The sequence below is a fragment of the Rhinopithecus bieti genome, unplaced genomic scaffold, assembly GCF_001698545.2.
Source record: "Rhinopithecus bieti isolate Rb0 unplaced genomic scaffold, ASM169854v2 scaffold_3043, whole genome shotgun sequence".
Taxonomy (NCBI): Eukaryota; Metazoa; Chordata; class Mammalia; order Primates; family Cercopithecidae; genus Rhinopithecus; species Rhinopithecus bieti.
The window spans coordinates 6,047,041-6,062,857 of record NW_016804580.1 but is presented as its reverse complement, the minus strand read 5'-3'; the positions used below and the strand labels follow the sequence as shown (position 1 = coordinate 6,062,857).

General features: G+C 36.4%; 1 protein-coding gene across 1 annotated transcript in view; it reads right to left on the bottom strand.

The window, feature by feature from the left end:
• Nucleotides 1-15,817, bottom strand: part of MLLT10 (MLLT10 histone lysine methyltransferase DOT1L cofactor) — a 249,797-nt gene that overhangs the window by 8,128 nt on the left and 225,852 nt on the right. The window contains 8 exon segments of the mRNA XM_017869231.1: nt 819-915; nt 1,920-2,281; nt 2,416-2,504; nt 2,915-3,033; nt 3,035-3,101; nt 5,221-5,375; nt 8,628-8,700; nt 10,180-10,297. Coding sequence (XP_017724720.1) covers nt 819-915; nt 1,920-2,281; nt 2,416-2,504; nt 2,915-3,033; nt 3,035-3,101; nt 5,221-5,375; nt 8,628-8,700; nt 10,180-10,297 — 1,080 coding nt within the window.

The window sequence follows — 15,817 nt, the reverse complement described above, 5'->3', positions numbered from 1 at the left end:
TCTTAATCCTGAAAAGATGGAGAATGAAATAAGATAAACAAAACTGAGATTATCAGTGCTGGGTGAGAGAATGAGGACTACACAGGTCTTCAGGGTGCTCTCCGCTCTACTTTTGGTACACTTGAAATTCTCCGTAATAGACTTTTTAAAAATCGCCAGTGGCTTTTCATCATATTCAAGATAAAGTCCAAATTTCTTGCAACAGCCAAGAAAGGTTGTATGCAATCATCTGAGACTCCCTGCTTGGCTCTGACCTCTCCCACCCTGACCACACTGCTGCTGCCTCCTCTTCCACACACAAGCACGCCCAGGCCTTTGAGAGCAGCTGCCCCTTTACCTCCAACATGCTTTCTCTCTGTGGCATACTTCCTGAGCTCTCATGTCGGTCTGTGCTCAAAAGTCACCCCTTGCAGAGGCAGGGCCATCCTATATAAAATGGTCCTTGGTTCCCTATGCTCTTCCCCCCTTATTCCACTTCCTTGTTCTTCTCAGCATTTATCAGAACCAAAAGCGTTCATCGTGTCCATCCATCTCTTGTATCAAAATGAAGCTCCGGGAAAACACACACCACATCTCATTTGGCACTGTGTTACCAGAGCCTATGGCAGCACCATGTCACGTGCCCTGTCGCTTTTAAGTTCAGGAGTGAATGTGACATCACTGCAGGTATCACAGCTTGTATACCACATGGCAAGAAAAACTTTTTGGATTATGCATTCAATAATGTTATTTAACAAAGGAGAAATCTATACCCACACTGAATATTACAGCTTAGAACACATGCTCCTAATAAAATATTATCAAAAGAAAGAACTTACTGGTGTGAGCTGTTGAGAATTTAACAACTGCTGAAACTGCTGTTGATGAATAAGTAATTGTCTTTGCTGGTCAGAAAGTAATCCTAGTCCTGAGGCACTGAAAAATGATTACAATTCTTACTTTTACTACACACCTCTAACGCATTTTAGAAGTTTAAAAGAAAAGACAACTTTTCAATTTGATGTTTAATAACTTAAGTACAATTTTTAATCCAAACACTTTGAAAACAATTATGTACAAATTATGTGTGTGTGTATATATATATATGTATGTATGTACAGCTAAACAAGAATTCACATTGTCAAGAAATGTTTTTATTATAAAACAAATAGGCCCTAACTTATTTTATGGAATAGAAATTTACATGTGTTTCTAACAGGCATATGTAATAATTTATCTTTAATTATTCAAGGATAATTTAACTCACACTAAGTAAACACATATTTGAAACAAAGAATCCAAACATACTACTGATTTGACTTATCCTTTTCTAATGGTCCCAATGGTAAAACTAAACACCAGTGAAGAGAGCTAGAGGAAACAGCTTTCTAGTACCCACTGCAAATCCATTTAAAAGTATTTATTCCCCCAAAAGTATGTTTAATAACAACATAGCTTTAGTCCCCTAGTTTTGAACAAGCATTCAAATGCAGTTCCAGTACAGTGAAACCAGTGAGTCTCACTTCCTAGGAATTCAGATAAATAAATGACCTTTATCCTATACCAAAATCTTTGATTAAAACATTAAAAATATTACATACATTTTAAGAAACTAATATTCATGTTATCTCCACTATATTACCTTTCTTCAGAATTTATGATACAGGAATGCAATATACAAATAAGAAAACTAGTATTTAAAATAGACATCACAGATTAATTTTCAGCACAGAACATATTTAATGCTGTCACTAAAAGTGAAATTCATTTAAATCTTTCAAAAATAAATGTACTCTGTGTATAATATACTTAAAATTTTTGGCAGACTTATTAAGGTATATCTACAAAGGAACACATTGAAAGCCCCAATCTAAGGCATAGACAACACTGGTACTCTGTTAGTTACACTAAAAAACCCAAAACATACTTAAGTTTCTTACCTGTTAGTCAGTGTAGCTGGCATTGGATGTGTTGCATTAGGTGGTACAGTTGTGTGAGTGAGAGGGGTAGGGTTCTGGGACATTGTGACAGGAGTCTGCATAACCCCATTTAAAGCTCCTACAATGCCATTAATTGCCAGTTGGTTACCTGGCAAAGCTCCAATTATTCCACCCACTGCAGACACGGCAGGAATGGTGGAAGTTACAGGCTGCATTCCACTAGCTAGTGCCCCCACTGTCACACCATTGACCTGCTGAACTCCACTCACTCCTGAGCCTTGTTGAGCCGGACTCTGCCCAGCAGGAGGTGGGGTAGAAAGAGCTGATGAGCTGCTGGTGCTTTGTCCACTGGAGGTTAAGTCCTAGCATAAGAAAGAAGAGAAACTAAGTTTAAAGAACACAGCAAAACTGTTTAAAATAATTTAAAACCATTTGACATAATATACTATTATTTACAAGTAAATCACACAGATGAAAATAACCACACAAAAATTACCTGATTTAATACAGGAAGAGAATTATCAGGTAAAAAGCTGTTTCCTATATGAGGGCTCTTACTGCTGTTCAAGGAATCAGTAGTAGGAGCTAGAATAATAAAAGACAAAAAGAAACCTATTTACCCTATTAAATTACATTATGTATAAGATTAAAGGCTTATTTAAAAGCTTATGCTGAAGCCCATATCAAAACCACTTAAATATCAAGTATTGCTCTTCCTGACTGACCTAAACAGGAAAAAAAATCTATATTGAATACCATCACTTTAAATCAATAATGAGATCATTAGACATTTAAGTAAATGTTACCATTATATTATGGACTAAGGAAGTTAGAGTAAATTCAAGTTGATCACTTAACAGGATTCTTTATGCCCTTCAAAAACGACCTATCATTCCTTTTCTACATCTTCATATAACTGGTGACCAATTATTACTTATAATACAAATAACACTGAAAGCCTATTTTCTTTAGATACAAAATATTTTCACACTTACCAGTCTGTGTTGAAAATGTGTGTATTTGATGAGACGGACTAGGATTTGCTGTTATTGTTGGAAAAGGCACTGAAAGCTGTGCATTCAATAACTGAAGCCGTTCCTTTTGGCAGTCAAGTTTTAATTTGTTCCTCTAATCTTCGGTTTTCAACTTGAAGTTGGTGTAATGACTTTAGCATTCCTAAAACTAGCACACATTTTGATAGTTTTTAATAACGACAAGTACACACATGAGACTAAGTATTTTACACAGTGCCAGTAACCTTAGAAATAAGTTAAAATAGAACAGTAGAAATTCTGTAAAGTGTTTCTAAATGATTAAGTTTTGTTCCTAAATTTGTATGTGGGATAAAATTTCCTATCTATGTTTGTATTTTTATAAGCACAAAGGCAAAGTGTTCCTGGATGTACCTTCTGGAAACTTTGTTGCCACATACCAAAAAACACACACCAGCTTCAGGTAATTTTCCATTCTCAGTGAAAAGTGATGACATTTTATTTTCGTCAAAATAAAAGCCTATTAAAATTCAAGAGCCTGTCACTATTTTCATTGAAGTCATATATAGAATGGTTAAGGATCGCACCAATACCCTTTACCAAAATAATGAGCACATGTTTTTGTTTGTTGTTCCATTTAAACGAAGTGCTGCCATCAGACTTCCTGGCAGGAAGCCCCTAATCCCAGCTGCTCAGCATGTCGCTCTGCAGGTCACCCAGCAGGGAGCGCTATGTGTGCGCCCAGCCACGTCTCCAGTCCTGGAGAAAGGCGCATCCCCTGTAAACAGGCTGGCTTTCAGTCTGGCCCCCATCACCTCAGGTACTTCAATTCCTTCCACAACTTGGACCTCCCAACTAACAACACAGAGTGTTACTGTTAAGATTTTTGAAGTGTCCATCACGTACTAAAAAGTTGTATTTGTTTAACATGACCTCAGAGCCTTTAGAAGATACAACTCCTCTGGTACAGACACATCTGGCCATTTCCCAAGGATTTAGCTTGTATCCCTTCCCTCCAAGATCCCACAAAGAAATCTTAGTGGGTCCAAATGAGATGGAATAAGACTAAGCTAAACCTATCCTCCAGCTATCGTGTTTAAAGGATTAGCCCGGCATGAAATTTCCTCACAATTACCATTTTTTGTCAGGTTACCATTCACAAAATACCAATTTATGGCACTTAGCCAACAATAAGCAAAATGTTTCAATAAAATGAAGCAGCAAAAGTTTATACTCCAAAATGATGAAAATCACCTATTTTTCCCTTAAATTAAGACAAGGCCACATCTCCAGCTAACCACCACCTATTTTAACTCTGCATTTTATACCCATGGCCCTAATACTTAAAATGGTGAAGATACTGAAATATAGATATATAGTACATGCTCTATAATCAACAGATGATAATCATATATTAATTATAGATTTAATTCAGTAATTATTCTTCTTCCTCCAAATTATGAAGAAGCTAGCCGGCCATACTTGACTATATGTTTTTTTTGTTTGTTTTTTTCTGGAGACAGAGTCTCGCTCTGTCGCCCAGGCTGGAGTGCAGTGGCACAATCTCAGCATCCCCTGGGTTCACGCCATTCTCCTGCCTCAGCCTCCCATGTAGCTGGGACTACAGGCGCCTGCCACCATACCCGGCTAATTTTTTTTTGTATTTTTAGTAGAGACGGGGTTTCACCGTGTTAGCCAGGATGGTCTCGATCTCCTGACGTGATCCACCCATCTCAGCCTCCCAAAGTGCTAGGATCACAGACGTGAGCCACCGCGCCCGGCTGACTCCATGTATTTTTTAAAGTAAGTTTTCCAGAGGTGAGCAAGTTTTCTTCAAACAATTAGGCTAAGAGAAGACAGTGCTCATGTATTTTAGTAAACTGGTAAGAACAAAGTACAGTGGAGACACAAAGTACCAATATGTATAATCATGGTAAGCACCAAGACAATGCTATATATGAGCCAGGCAGTAGTCCTAATATTTTTCATGTCATTTAATCCTCACAATAACCCTCTGATATGGGTGCATTATTATTCCCAATTGTAAAAATAGGAGACTAAAGAACTTTAAAAACCATGCCCAAGATTATACTATTAATAACAGGTAAAGACAGGATTCAAGTCTAAGCAGTAACACTATAGAATCTCTTCTATTAAAGCACTACCTTATACTTTCTCTCACTGTATTATATGAAATGTATATCATAATCCCATTACTACTCTGGATGAAAAGTGACTTCTGCATCCATCTGCCTGTTTGTCCATCTGCCCATCCGTCTTGACTTACACGTAAGAAAATGAATACTTACTGTCACTAGGAGTACCCTGTTCTAATAAAAATTGCTGTCCTTCACTCCACTGCCTTTCCAAAAGCTGTTCTATGCTGGCTGCTACTGGAGGCAGATTTTCCAAACTGCTGTTGCCTGGTTGATCATAGCGAATCTGTAAGCTGCTTACAGGGGATCTGTTGAAAACAATTCTCAAGTTAAAAAGAAGGGGAATGCTTTTAAGAGAGTGCAGTTTCTTACCTAAGCTGATCCCTTTTCTCCTGTATGAGTTATAACATCAAGCTGCCTATGCCAGAAGTATCGGGTTCCTGGATTTAGAAAACCATAATCTACCCTAAAATTGAGTAATTATCATTCTTCCTCTCAATATTATAGAATCAAGGGAATAGCTAGCCATCATAGATAATTAAAAACCACTAGAAAATATAAACACACCACCAACAATCTCTGAAATAGGCTGTAAAATAACTTGGTATGGCATAAGACAAAAGGGGGAAAGACAAAATTAGACTTAAAAATAATTTTCCAGAAGAGAAAAGAGCTCTACCACTCTGCTTTGATATATTTGGTATCACAATAACCCTGAACAATAATACTGTGAAAGATATTTGAATTTACAAACAACTAAAATCTCAAATATCACTAAAAAGAAATGTTTAACAATCTTGAAGCAGCCTTTTGTTATAAATTAAAAATTACTCATTTTCAAGTATTTTCACAATTAAGAAATAAGACAAAACCTTTTTTTTTTTTTTTTCATTTCTGGAAATAGTCTCACTTTGTCAGCGATGCTAGAGTGCTGTGATGCAGTGATGGCTCACTACAGTCTTGACCTCCTCGGTCCCGGGTTCAAGCAATCCTCCCACCTCAGCCTCCTGAGCAGCTGGGACCACAAAAGCACACGCTACCACGCCCAGCGCTTTTTTTTTGGGGGGGGTAGAGGGGAGGTTGGGCAGGGGAGACGGAATTTCACCACGTTGCCCAGCTTAGTCTCTAACTCCTGGGCTGAAGTGTTCCTCCCGCCTAGGCCTCCCGAACTGCTGGGATTATAGGAATGAGCCACCATGCCCAGCCCCCAAAGCAATTTTATTCGATCCTTTTTTTTTTTTTTTTTGGAGTCTCGCTCAGTCGCCCAGGCTGGAGTGCAGTGGCGCGATCCCGGCTCACTGCAAGCTCCGCCTCCCGGGTTCACGCCATTCTCCTGCCTCAGCCTCCCAAGCAGCTGGGACTACAAGCGCTCGCCACCACGCCCAGCTAATTTTTTTGCATTTTAGTAGAGACAGGGTTTCACCGTGTTAGCCAGGATGGTCTCGATCTCCTGACCTTGTGATCCGCCCGTCTCCGCCTCCCAAAGTGCTGGGATTACAGGCTTGAACCACCGCGCCCGGCCTAATCCGATCCTTTTACATGAATATTTTTTAAATGTCTTAGACCTATACTTCAAATGATAAACAACCCTTCTAAAACAAATAGTACTTGTATTAAGACGAACGTGTAATGTTCTCTCCACTTTTTGTTTTAAATGAGTATGTGTGGCCATTTCTGACCTCCAGCTACCATGCTAACATAATACATTTAAAGAGCTTTAGAATTTCCAATGTGTTTGTATATATCTCATATGATCTCCACAACAACCTAGTGAGAAGTCAAAGCCTGGTCCATTTTCAAATGAGGAAACAGGATGGAGTTTTAGTGACTTGTCCAAAGACACACTACTGGTGAGGTGACAAGAGCTGGGCTACACAACTCAGGTCTTCTAACAACCCACTAGTGTTCTTGACACTGCCTTAATATGCTTCTCTACAAAATTTTGTAAGATGTTAAACAAATGGGGTTTTATTCCATATGTAAACATCATGGGCTACATACAATTGGCCATCCCTCTGCAAATAGTACATTATGCCAGAATAATTTAGGCTGTTACATTTCAGGCTGATTTCTAAAGAGTAATATAAAGTTGAAAATAATATGCTAAAAATAATTTAGTACCATTTGTTAAGTCCCATTTCACTAATGAAAAGGAAAAACTATACTAAGCAAAACAGCACTAAGAGATTTTAATAATTTCTCGGTAGCTTGTAGTATTTCAATTTAAAAGGGGGACAGAGAAGTGCTCTTCCACTAAACACTGAGCAAACATCCATTAACTTTCTTCTTTGAAAAGAAAAACAACATAGAAGTAATCACAACATAAAATCACAGACTAGTTAGATAATTTTATCACTGTGTTCTTCAGATTCCTGGTTTCCAAAGAATGAATATTTGATTTTCTGCAGAGTTCAATCAGGGAAAATAACACTACTTTTGGTTCACCCAGGAATTATATAGGAAAAAAGGCACCACTAGAGATGTACCATTAGAAAATAAAGTTAGTGGTTACTGAACTAATCTCTATGATAAAGAAGATGTTCCTTAACAGACATTCCCCAAATATATCAGCAATACTGTTATTCATGATCTGTCATCATATGAAAAAGTTCATTTTGGAAAAAAAAAAATTTGTAGACATGGAGTCTTGCCATGTTGCCCAGGCTGGTCTTGAACTCCTGGCCTCAAGCAATCCTCCCAACTTGGCCTCCCAAAGTGCTGGGATTATAGACATGAGCTATCACGCCTGACCAAAGTTTTCATTTTTAATCACATTTCTCCCTTACTTAGAAGAAAGACCCTAGAATGGGTTTTTCTCTTACTCTCCATTCTCACCCAGTCTAACACCATGCTTGAGGGAGGGTTCCTAAATTAGAGAACACGGAGAAAACAAAGAGAAGGCACAGAAGGGAAATAAAATTAATAGATAGCCATCATCAAAGTTCCATTCTCCCCTACAAACAGACACAGTATCTCATACAACATTCTCCCCATTTAGAACAGAAGGAATATGCAGTTTGGTAACCCCAAATATACCAATTATATTTTAATAAATGGTACCTGAATACTGTCATAAAATAATTTCAAAAAACTTGTAATACATTTGCTGTAACTGATTCAAACAATTTAAGAACTAGAAGGAATTTAGTGATATACCACAGGACTTTACTGAATTAGAAACTGGAGACTAAGGGATTAAGTACTATACCTATAACAGGCCTAAAACTGGAACCCAAAGTTGAAAGTCTTGGGTCTACAACTTTAAGAGATCTTAAAACTATTTTATGATCAAAAAGAATTATTCAAATCAATATACAAGTAATAAATAAGAGTTCGAACTGATTGGAAACCAAAGGAAAGGGATTTGTTTTACTTAGAAATCTAATGGTGTTTAAATTAGTATTTAAATTAATTTGGAATCATTTTTCTTGTCTAGACATGCTTCTTATCTGTAGAATGCTTTTATAACCTCACAAATGTACACTCTACTGATATGAGATAAGAAAGTTTCCAAATCTCAGTTTCCTTTGCCTATACTTTGCAGTGTAAATAGTGCTTACCGTGGGGAGAGACTTCCTCGGGGTGAGCTTCCTCTGCCAACTAGGTTGCGGCTATTGTCTCCAAGATCTTGATCTGTAGTGTAAATATTTCAGAGCTGATAAAGTGACTCTCACTAGATAAGAGGTTTTAAACTCTTGCCCTGATTTTTCCTAAAACATACACTAAACCTTTACCACTATCTTTGCAGTTCCCATGAAAGGAGAAGATCTAGCATGTTGCTAGTTTAGAATTGCTGAACTGTGGCATGTAAGGCGTTGTCCCTACACGTTTTTGTGGGTGTAGAAGGCCATGGATTATGTTCTGTTCTTTCATTCCTTTCAATTTTACAGCACAGAAGCGTGGTTTGCATTTGCTGTACCCTCCCCTCAGCCACTTTTAATTTCTACGGTTAAAGTAATGAATCACAGCTGTGGACAGCTAATCTGTATGCTTATCACAGCAACTCCGTATGCTTTGTATTTTTTAACACTTTGCATCCCAAGACAAGCCATATAACACATTTACATAGAGTTGCACCCCAAGACTAAAATTATGGTGTTAGAGCCTTACACCAAGAATAAAATTACATACAACACTAAATTTCCAAATTGACAAAAACAAGCAGGAATACAGAATCCTGAATTTTAAAGAAAAAAAATTAACTTTTCAAAATATTCCTTAGGTAGTATCAAATATCTCTGCTTGGAAAGTAACTTGTATTTCCCCTGCAGTTACTTCCTTATAAAAATCACCTTATCTGGCCTCTTTCAAGGTTGTCCTCTTATTCTGAGTCAGGTAACCTCTGACCCTTAAAGAGTAAAGACAGACTGATCCATTCTTGGTGAACTGCTAAATCCATTCCCTTCCCCCAAACAGGCATGACTACTTGGACATGTCAACCAATCCTTAAGGATGGAATGAAACAAAGCAAATCCAGTGGCTCATTAAGACAGTACAAGAGACAAATGCGACAAAATGTCAACTGGTGAACATTCACAGGATTACTAAACACTGCAGAAATTCTCTAACAGGATTTTTTTAACCAAGTTTGTGTAATACAATTTCATGAATTATGCAAATAAAGGTTTAGGCTATTCACAGAAAAGCCCAGTGTTATGTTACTTTCATTGCATAGAACTGAGAACTGAACACATCAATCACAAAAGTCACAGGAGACACTGCTGCATTCCTGCCTGCTGATGGCTCTGCTGAAACATTTCCATTTCAGACAGTAAAAAAAAAAAGCACATTGCTATTTTGCAGCACAGCATACTATTGACTTCCAACTGTGATTCTTTTTTTATTGTAAATTGACAATTTGTAATTATATAAATTTGGAGTACAAACTGATGTTATGATATATGAATGTAATGTGGAATAATAAAATCAAGCTAGTTAACATATCCATCACCTGAAATATTTAACATTTTCCAACTGTGAATCTTTTTTTTAAGTACAATCCTCTATGAAACCACATCCCTACATGTTTTCAAATAAAATGAACCAAAAGGGGAAAAAACTTAAAGTAGGTGAGAGTAGAGTTTCAGAGTTTAGTAATTCTTGAAAACTTACCTGGTTGATTGTTTTCAGACTGAGCTATAAGAGCTGCCATTGATGAATTTGGATTTAATCTATTGCCATACATAAGAGACGGTGCCTGACTAAGAGAAGATCCAGATAGAGTATTTGCCTAAATGGAAAAAATTACAATGATAAATGAATTATATTTGAAAATATATTAAAGTTTTCCCTTCTAATAGATCTAGTAATTATATTCTCCAAGTTAAGAATATAAGCAAAATTTGTGACCTTCTGAAAAGCAAATTTCATTCATTGTTTTACCATTTCAACATGTCAATTTTTTAAAAGTTACATAACTACATATTTTTTTTTTTTTGAGACAGAGTTTCACTCTTACCCAGGCTGGAGTGCAATGGCGTGTTCTCAGCTCACTGCAACCTCCGCCTCTAGGGTTCAAGCAATTCTCCTGCCTCAGCCTTCCCAGTGGCTGGGATTACAGGAGGCACCTGCCACCATGCCCAGCTAATTTTTTTTGTATTTTTAGTAGAGACAGGGTTTCACCATGTTGGCCAGGCTAGTCTCAAACTCCTGACTTCAGGTGATCCGCCTGCCTCGGCCTCTCAAAGAGCTGGGATTACAGGCTTGAGTCACCGCACCTGGCCGTAACTACAAATTTTTTAAAAAGAAGGATTGGCACGTTCTAAAGGTAACTATTCCTGCTTTTAATTTTCAATGTATCTAGCAGATACCAAAGTCCAGTGGCACAGTAGCCATGTGGACATGTGACTAATTAATTTTATTAAGCCATCTATAACATAAAAGCAGGAAGACAACAGGTATCTAACAAAATGCTTCAATCTCTCGTATCACAAGCTGGCTAAGGGGGTCAAAAGTCCAACTTTTACTTCTAGTATTTCAACTACACGGAGCTGTATTTCCATTGCTTAACTCTGTCATTAGTAAAACCTGCACACTATTTTGTTACTTCCTATTTTGATAGACTTGGAAGCCTGCTGCTTTTCTGTTTTGTTTTGTTTTTATTTTAAAAGAAAGCAAACAGGCATCCCAAGTATGTTTTCTATACAATGCAGGACTCAACGAATCACAGCTTTGCCCTGACCCCATATAAGGCACTGTCTTTTTGGCAGCAAGCCAGCTCTACTAACTGAAGAGCTCGTCCAAAGTTTGTAATTCATTCATGTTGCTAACCACAATTCTGAAGGCCTCTCTACTGGGACCTGTGCCAAACAAGCGAAAATGAACCCTTAAACAGATGAAGCTAAGGAGGCTGGCCAAACTATTGCGTAATCCACTGTAATAAAAATGCTTTCTTTGATGTGCATGCTCTCTCCCACTTTCCAAGAATATTATGACCTTAAAATGTGACATTTTGGAGGCAAATCTCTTGTATACAAAATGCTATGACTCACAGAAGACTCCCAGTGGCCTGAAATAATTTTCAGATTTAACAGAACCACAAATGTTAAAGTAGAATTGTTCTTTTTCATGAATGAAATCAAACTGAAGCTTTTATAAACTAAGCAAAACTCTTGAAAGTATCAAACTAAAGCACTTCTATCGTAAAGAAGCTGAATAACAAGAACAAAAGATGTGGGACATTTGGACATGTGTAACTGCACATTAGAGACTAAGACAACACAGTAGTTATAATAAGCAAAATAACACAGAGAAGAAGCTGTATTTCTGGACAGACTCACATCATGACATTGCATCTTGGCCTTTAGCCCACTTACAAAGCATGAAAACGTGCATTTACAGTTCACAGAAACAGTCTCTGGGATGTGCCATCCTTGCTTTCTAATATCTCAAAGCGTGTATTTTATAGTTCACACTTTAAAGTGTAAATTAAATCTGTCAATTTCTGGGTTTTGTTTTTTCTCTTATTAAAAATAAGCAGACAAAGTCAGTAAGTTGGTACTCTACAGTCCTGTTTAACAATCAACTGTCCCTCAGGAAAAGGTAAGTTATAACTTCAACATGAAGACTGTGCTATTCACTTACCATGTATTTAGTAGTAGAGGGCACATAAAACGCACAGTTCATAAATAGAGATACGGTTAAGATTTTTTTTCTCTCTCCAGAAGTCAATTCTTTGGGAATCTTAGCTATTCATAAAACAATATAGAATACGAAAAATACAAACAATTCAACAGAAAAAAAACAGATATTACCAGTCCCGGCTACTAAAGTCTCAGATCCTAATACTTAAAAATAGCTTTTGTAGAGCCAATTTACTCTTACTGTAGATACAATTCTAAAAAAGATCCACTACACATTTAATAGATTAGAAATGGAAAATTAATTAGAGGGAGGAAGAAAAAGTCTTATCTTGAGACAGTTTGTTGGCAGCAAGAAGTAACAGCTGACCACAGGACAGGGGAGAGGAAAATATGACCAAGAGAGAAAACACAGTACAGAATGCGAATGGGGTGGTCCTCAAAGAAGACACTGAGGATGGCATTCTCATTTTAGTTTATTATTAACTTTATAAAGGGTACCTCTAGATGCCTTAGCACTTCCAAAGCAAGGAAACACTTTCAGGCTTTTGACTCTTGTTCATGCAGTCATCTGTGTTACATATCAATATATCACTTGGAACACCTTTTTGCTTTCAATTATCAGTCTCATTAGTTGCCTCAGATAAGAATCCAAAGATCCAACTCTTACTAGAACTAGAAATATACTCTTTTTTAAGAAGGGTTCCTTCTGCCAAGGGCTTTATATTAATATTTATCCTTATTAGCTTCAAATTTCAGAGGGGTGGCATTTTCTTGATCTAGTCTCTGAATTATCTTAGTTTCCCTATCTATTATGCCCGCTATATATACTAAAGATCAAACTAGAAAGGAGTATGGCACAACTAATTTGCATGACGATCATCAGCAGAAAGATAAAGTATCTTTAGCATATGCTAAAGAAGGAAGTATCTATTTTTAAAAGATGGCTGCAAAAGTTAATACAATAAATGAAAATATTATCAGAAACGACCAATTTCCCAAACGGGATAGCTAAAATTAATCTGGTAGTTGTTTTTCTAGTAAAGACATTTATCTAAACAAGAGACTTTCAAAAGAGAAATTAAAAGTTATTAATTTGACGAGACAGAGTCATTTTGGTGTATAAAAACATCTACATTCCATATTAATTTCTGCTGGGAAACTCAAATCATGAACATCATTTTAAGGTTGGTAAGATGAGATACCCAAGACTACACTAATGACTGTCACTGCTTAGCCTACATTTCTTAACTGATGTTTGGAACAGTTAATACTGGGACCCTAGATGAGTCTTTTGGAAAGACTTGGTGCCTCCAAGCCAAGAAACCCCCACCTTTTAGTGGAAAGATACCAAATCTTCTTAGCACTGAAGATGGAGAAGTGGAAGAGCTAGGAAAAGAAAGACAGCTTATTGAAGAGAGCACACACACAGTGTCTGGCGTTTCATTGACTCAAAAACCTTTGCTGCCATTAATAAGCGAAAGCACTAAGATTCAGCAGAAAGGAAGGAAGTCCATGTTAACCAAAAGAAGTAAGGGTTATGAAGCATAAAGGGCATGAAAGCTTTTATATTTAAAAAACTGGAATAAGAAAGAAAGGAAACATTAACATACACATACTTCTCTACAGCATACTTTGGAAATGGGTTTTGAAAAGTGCATTGAAAGCGAATTACTAATGTACCAGAAGACTGTTTCAGAAGATCTGGTATAAAGACTAGAAATTCTTTTTGGAAAAGAAGTACCTATTATATGACATTTCAATCTTAATCTGCCCAGGTAAGGAGAATGGCTATTGTGAATATTCTCCTTGGATCTGTTGGTACTGTAAGAATATAAGTTAACACTAGGGGAGGCTGACTGAAGGATATCCATGATATATCTCTCTGTACTGTCCTTGTAACTTTTCTATATATCTAAAATTATTTCAAATCAAGAATATTGCCATAACAAACTTAAAGAGGAATCTTTCAAATATATATATAAAATTATGTAAGGATCATATATATAATATATGATTACATATATATATGGATGTATACATCCTTCATATAATATCTTAAAGAGGAATCCTTCCTCTTTCCCAAGACCAATAACTGATAAAAATCACTTCTGCTCAAGATGTTATCTAACATTTATTCTAACACTCTAGTAAAAACCTCATTAAGTGTAATTATTTTACAAGATGGACTGAAAGACTAGTAGATTAAGAATAAATTCAATAATTATTGAAGTAAATTTAAATCACTTTTAAACAATATATGTTCAGGTGTCTAAGTTAAAGAATATCCTTAGCAAATTTAGAATAATTTAATGTATTAAACATTTGCAAGTCTCTACCAAGGCAGTATTCAAACTCAAAACAAATAAAATAAACTTAGTATTTCCTAAGTAGACTGGCATACCATATTAACATTTTAACAAGATAAAAATATATTTCAACTTGAAATTTCTCCTGTTATTAACAGTTTACCTCTTATATTTTCAAATGTCTGCCTATGACTACAGAGATGTTTTAAAAGAGCTTGCTTATAAAGTAGTAACTGTCAAATTCCTAGGAACTTGGCTCATTCTAAAGGAGTCGACTGCATGGGGAAAAGGGCTAAAGTCTCCTCAATTATCTGAATGTGAAACTGAAAAGTGGGCACTGTTTTGGTAGATTTTTTTCCTGCCTAATGTTGATAAGGGCAGAATAATAAGAAAAATTAGGTTCAAAAGACTAATACCTATGAAAATATTTCACCTTTGGAAAGCACTGTATTAACAGCAATGTATCATCTAGAGATAGATCTGAAACTTCATACTTCAATCATACAGGAACAGGTTATATATAGCAAGCTTTTTTAAATGCACAATTAACCTGTCAATAAACATTAAAGTCAAGTGATTCAAAAAAGCTCTAAAGTAGCTGCTTCAAGCTTTTCAGCCCTGACACATGACTTGAAAATGCGATCTTCCAAAATATTCAGGCTCACTAAATTGAGTATTTACTTTTTAAATTCCTAATTCATATATACTTTCAGGAGGAAAAACATTTTATTATCACCATATAAGCCAAGCTATCTCACTTTGGGTAAATTATTAAACCTCTCTGTCCTCAATTTCCATCTGGAAAATGAGGATAACAGTATCTACCTCATAGAAACACTGTGAGAATTGAGTTAATATATGCAAAGGGCTTAAATAACACTTGACACATGGTAAGCGCTCACATTTTAGCTTAACTTTAAAAATTATTTTCACAAGTTATTGTGGTTTCTATTTTTCCATTAAAATCATTAGAAAATATAACTTACCAATTATATTCTGAACTGTGGCTATATTTCAAAGATTAAAACCTATTTCCCTAAGAAAAATTAGATAGCATAAATGCCTCATTATGCAGTGATGTTTTAAACTATGTATTTGATAATACAGCAATGCTGCACACAGAATGCCAGGACTTGAATGTTTCTAGATCCAATTTATATTACTGTTTGAATTTCGGAACACAATATATTTGATTAGAAAAGTTTCCAGGGCCGGGCGCGGTGGCTCAAGCCTATAATCCCAGCACTTTGGGAGGCCGAGACGGGCGGATCACGAGGTCAGGAGATCGAGACCATCCTGGCTAACACGGTGAAACCCCGTCTCTACTAAAAACTACAAAAAACTAGCCGGGCGAGGTGGCGG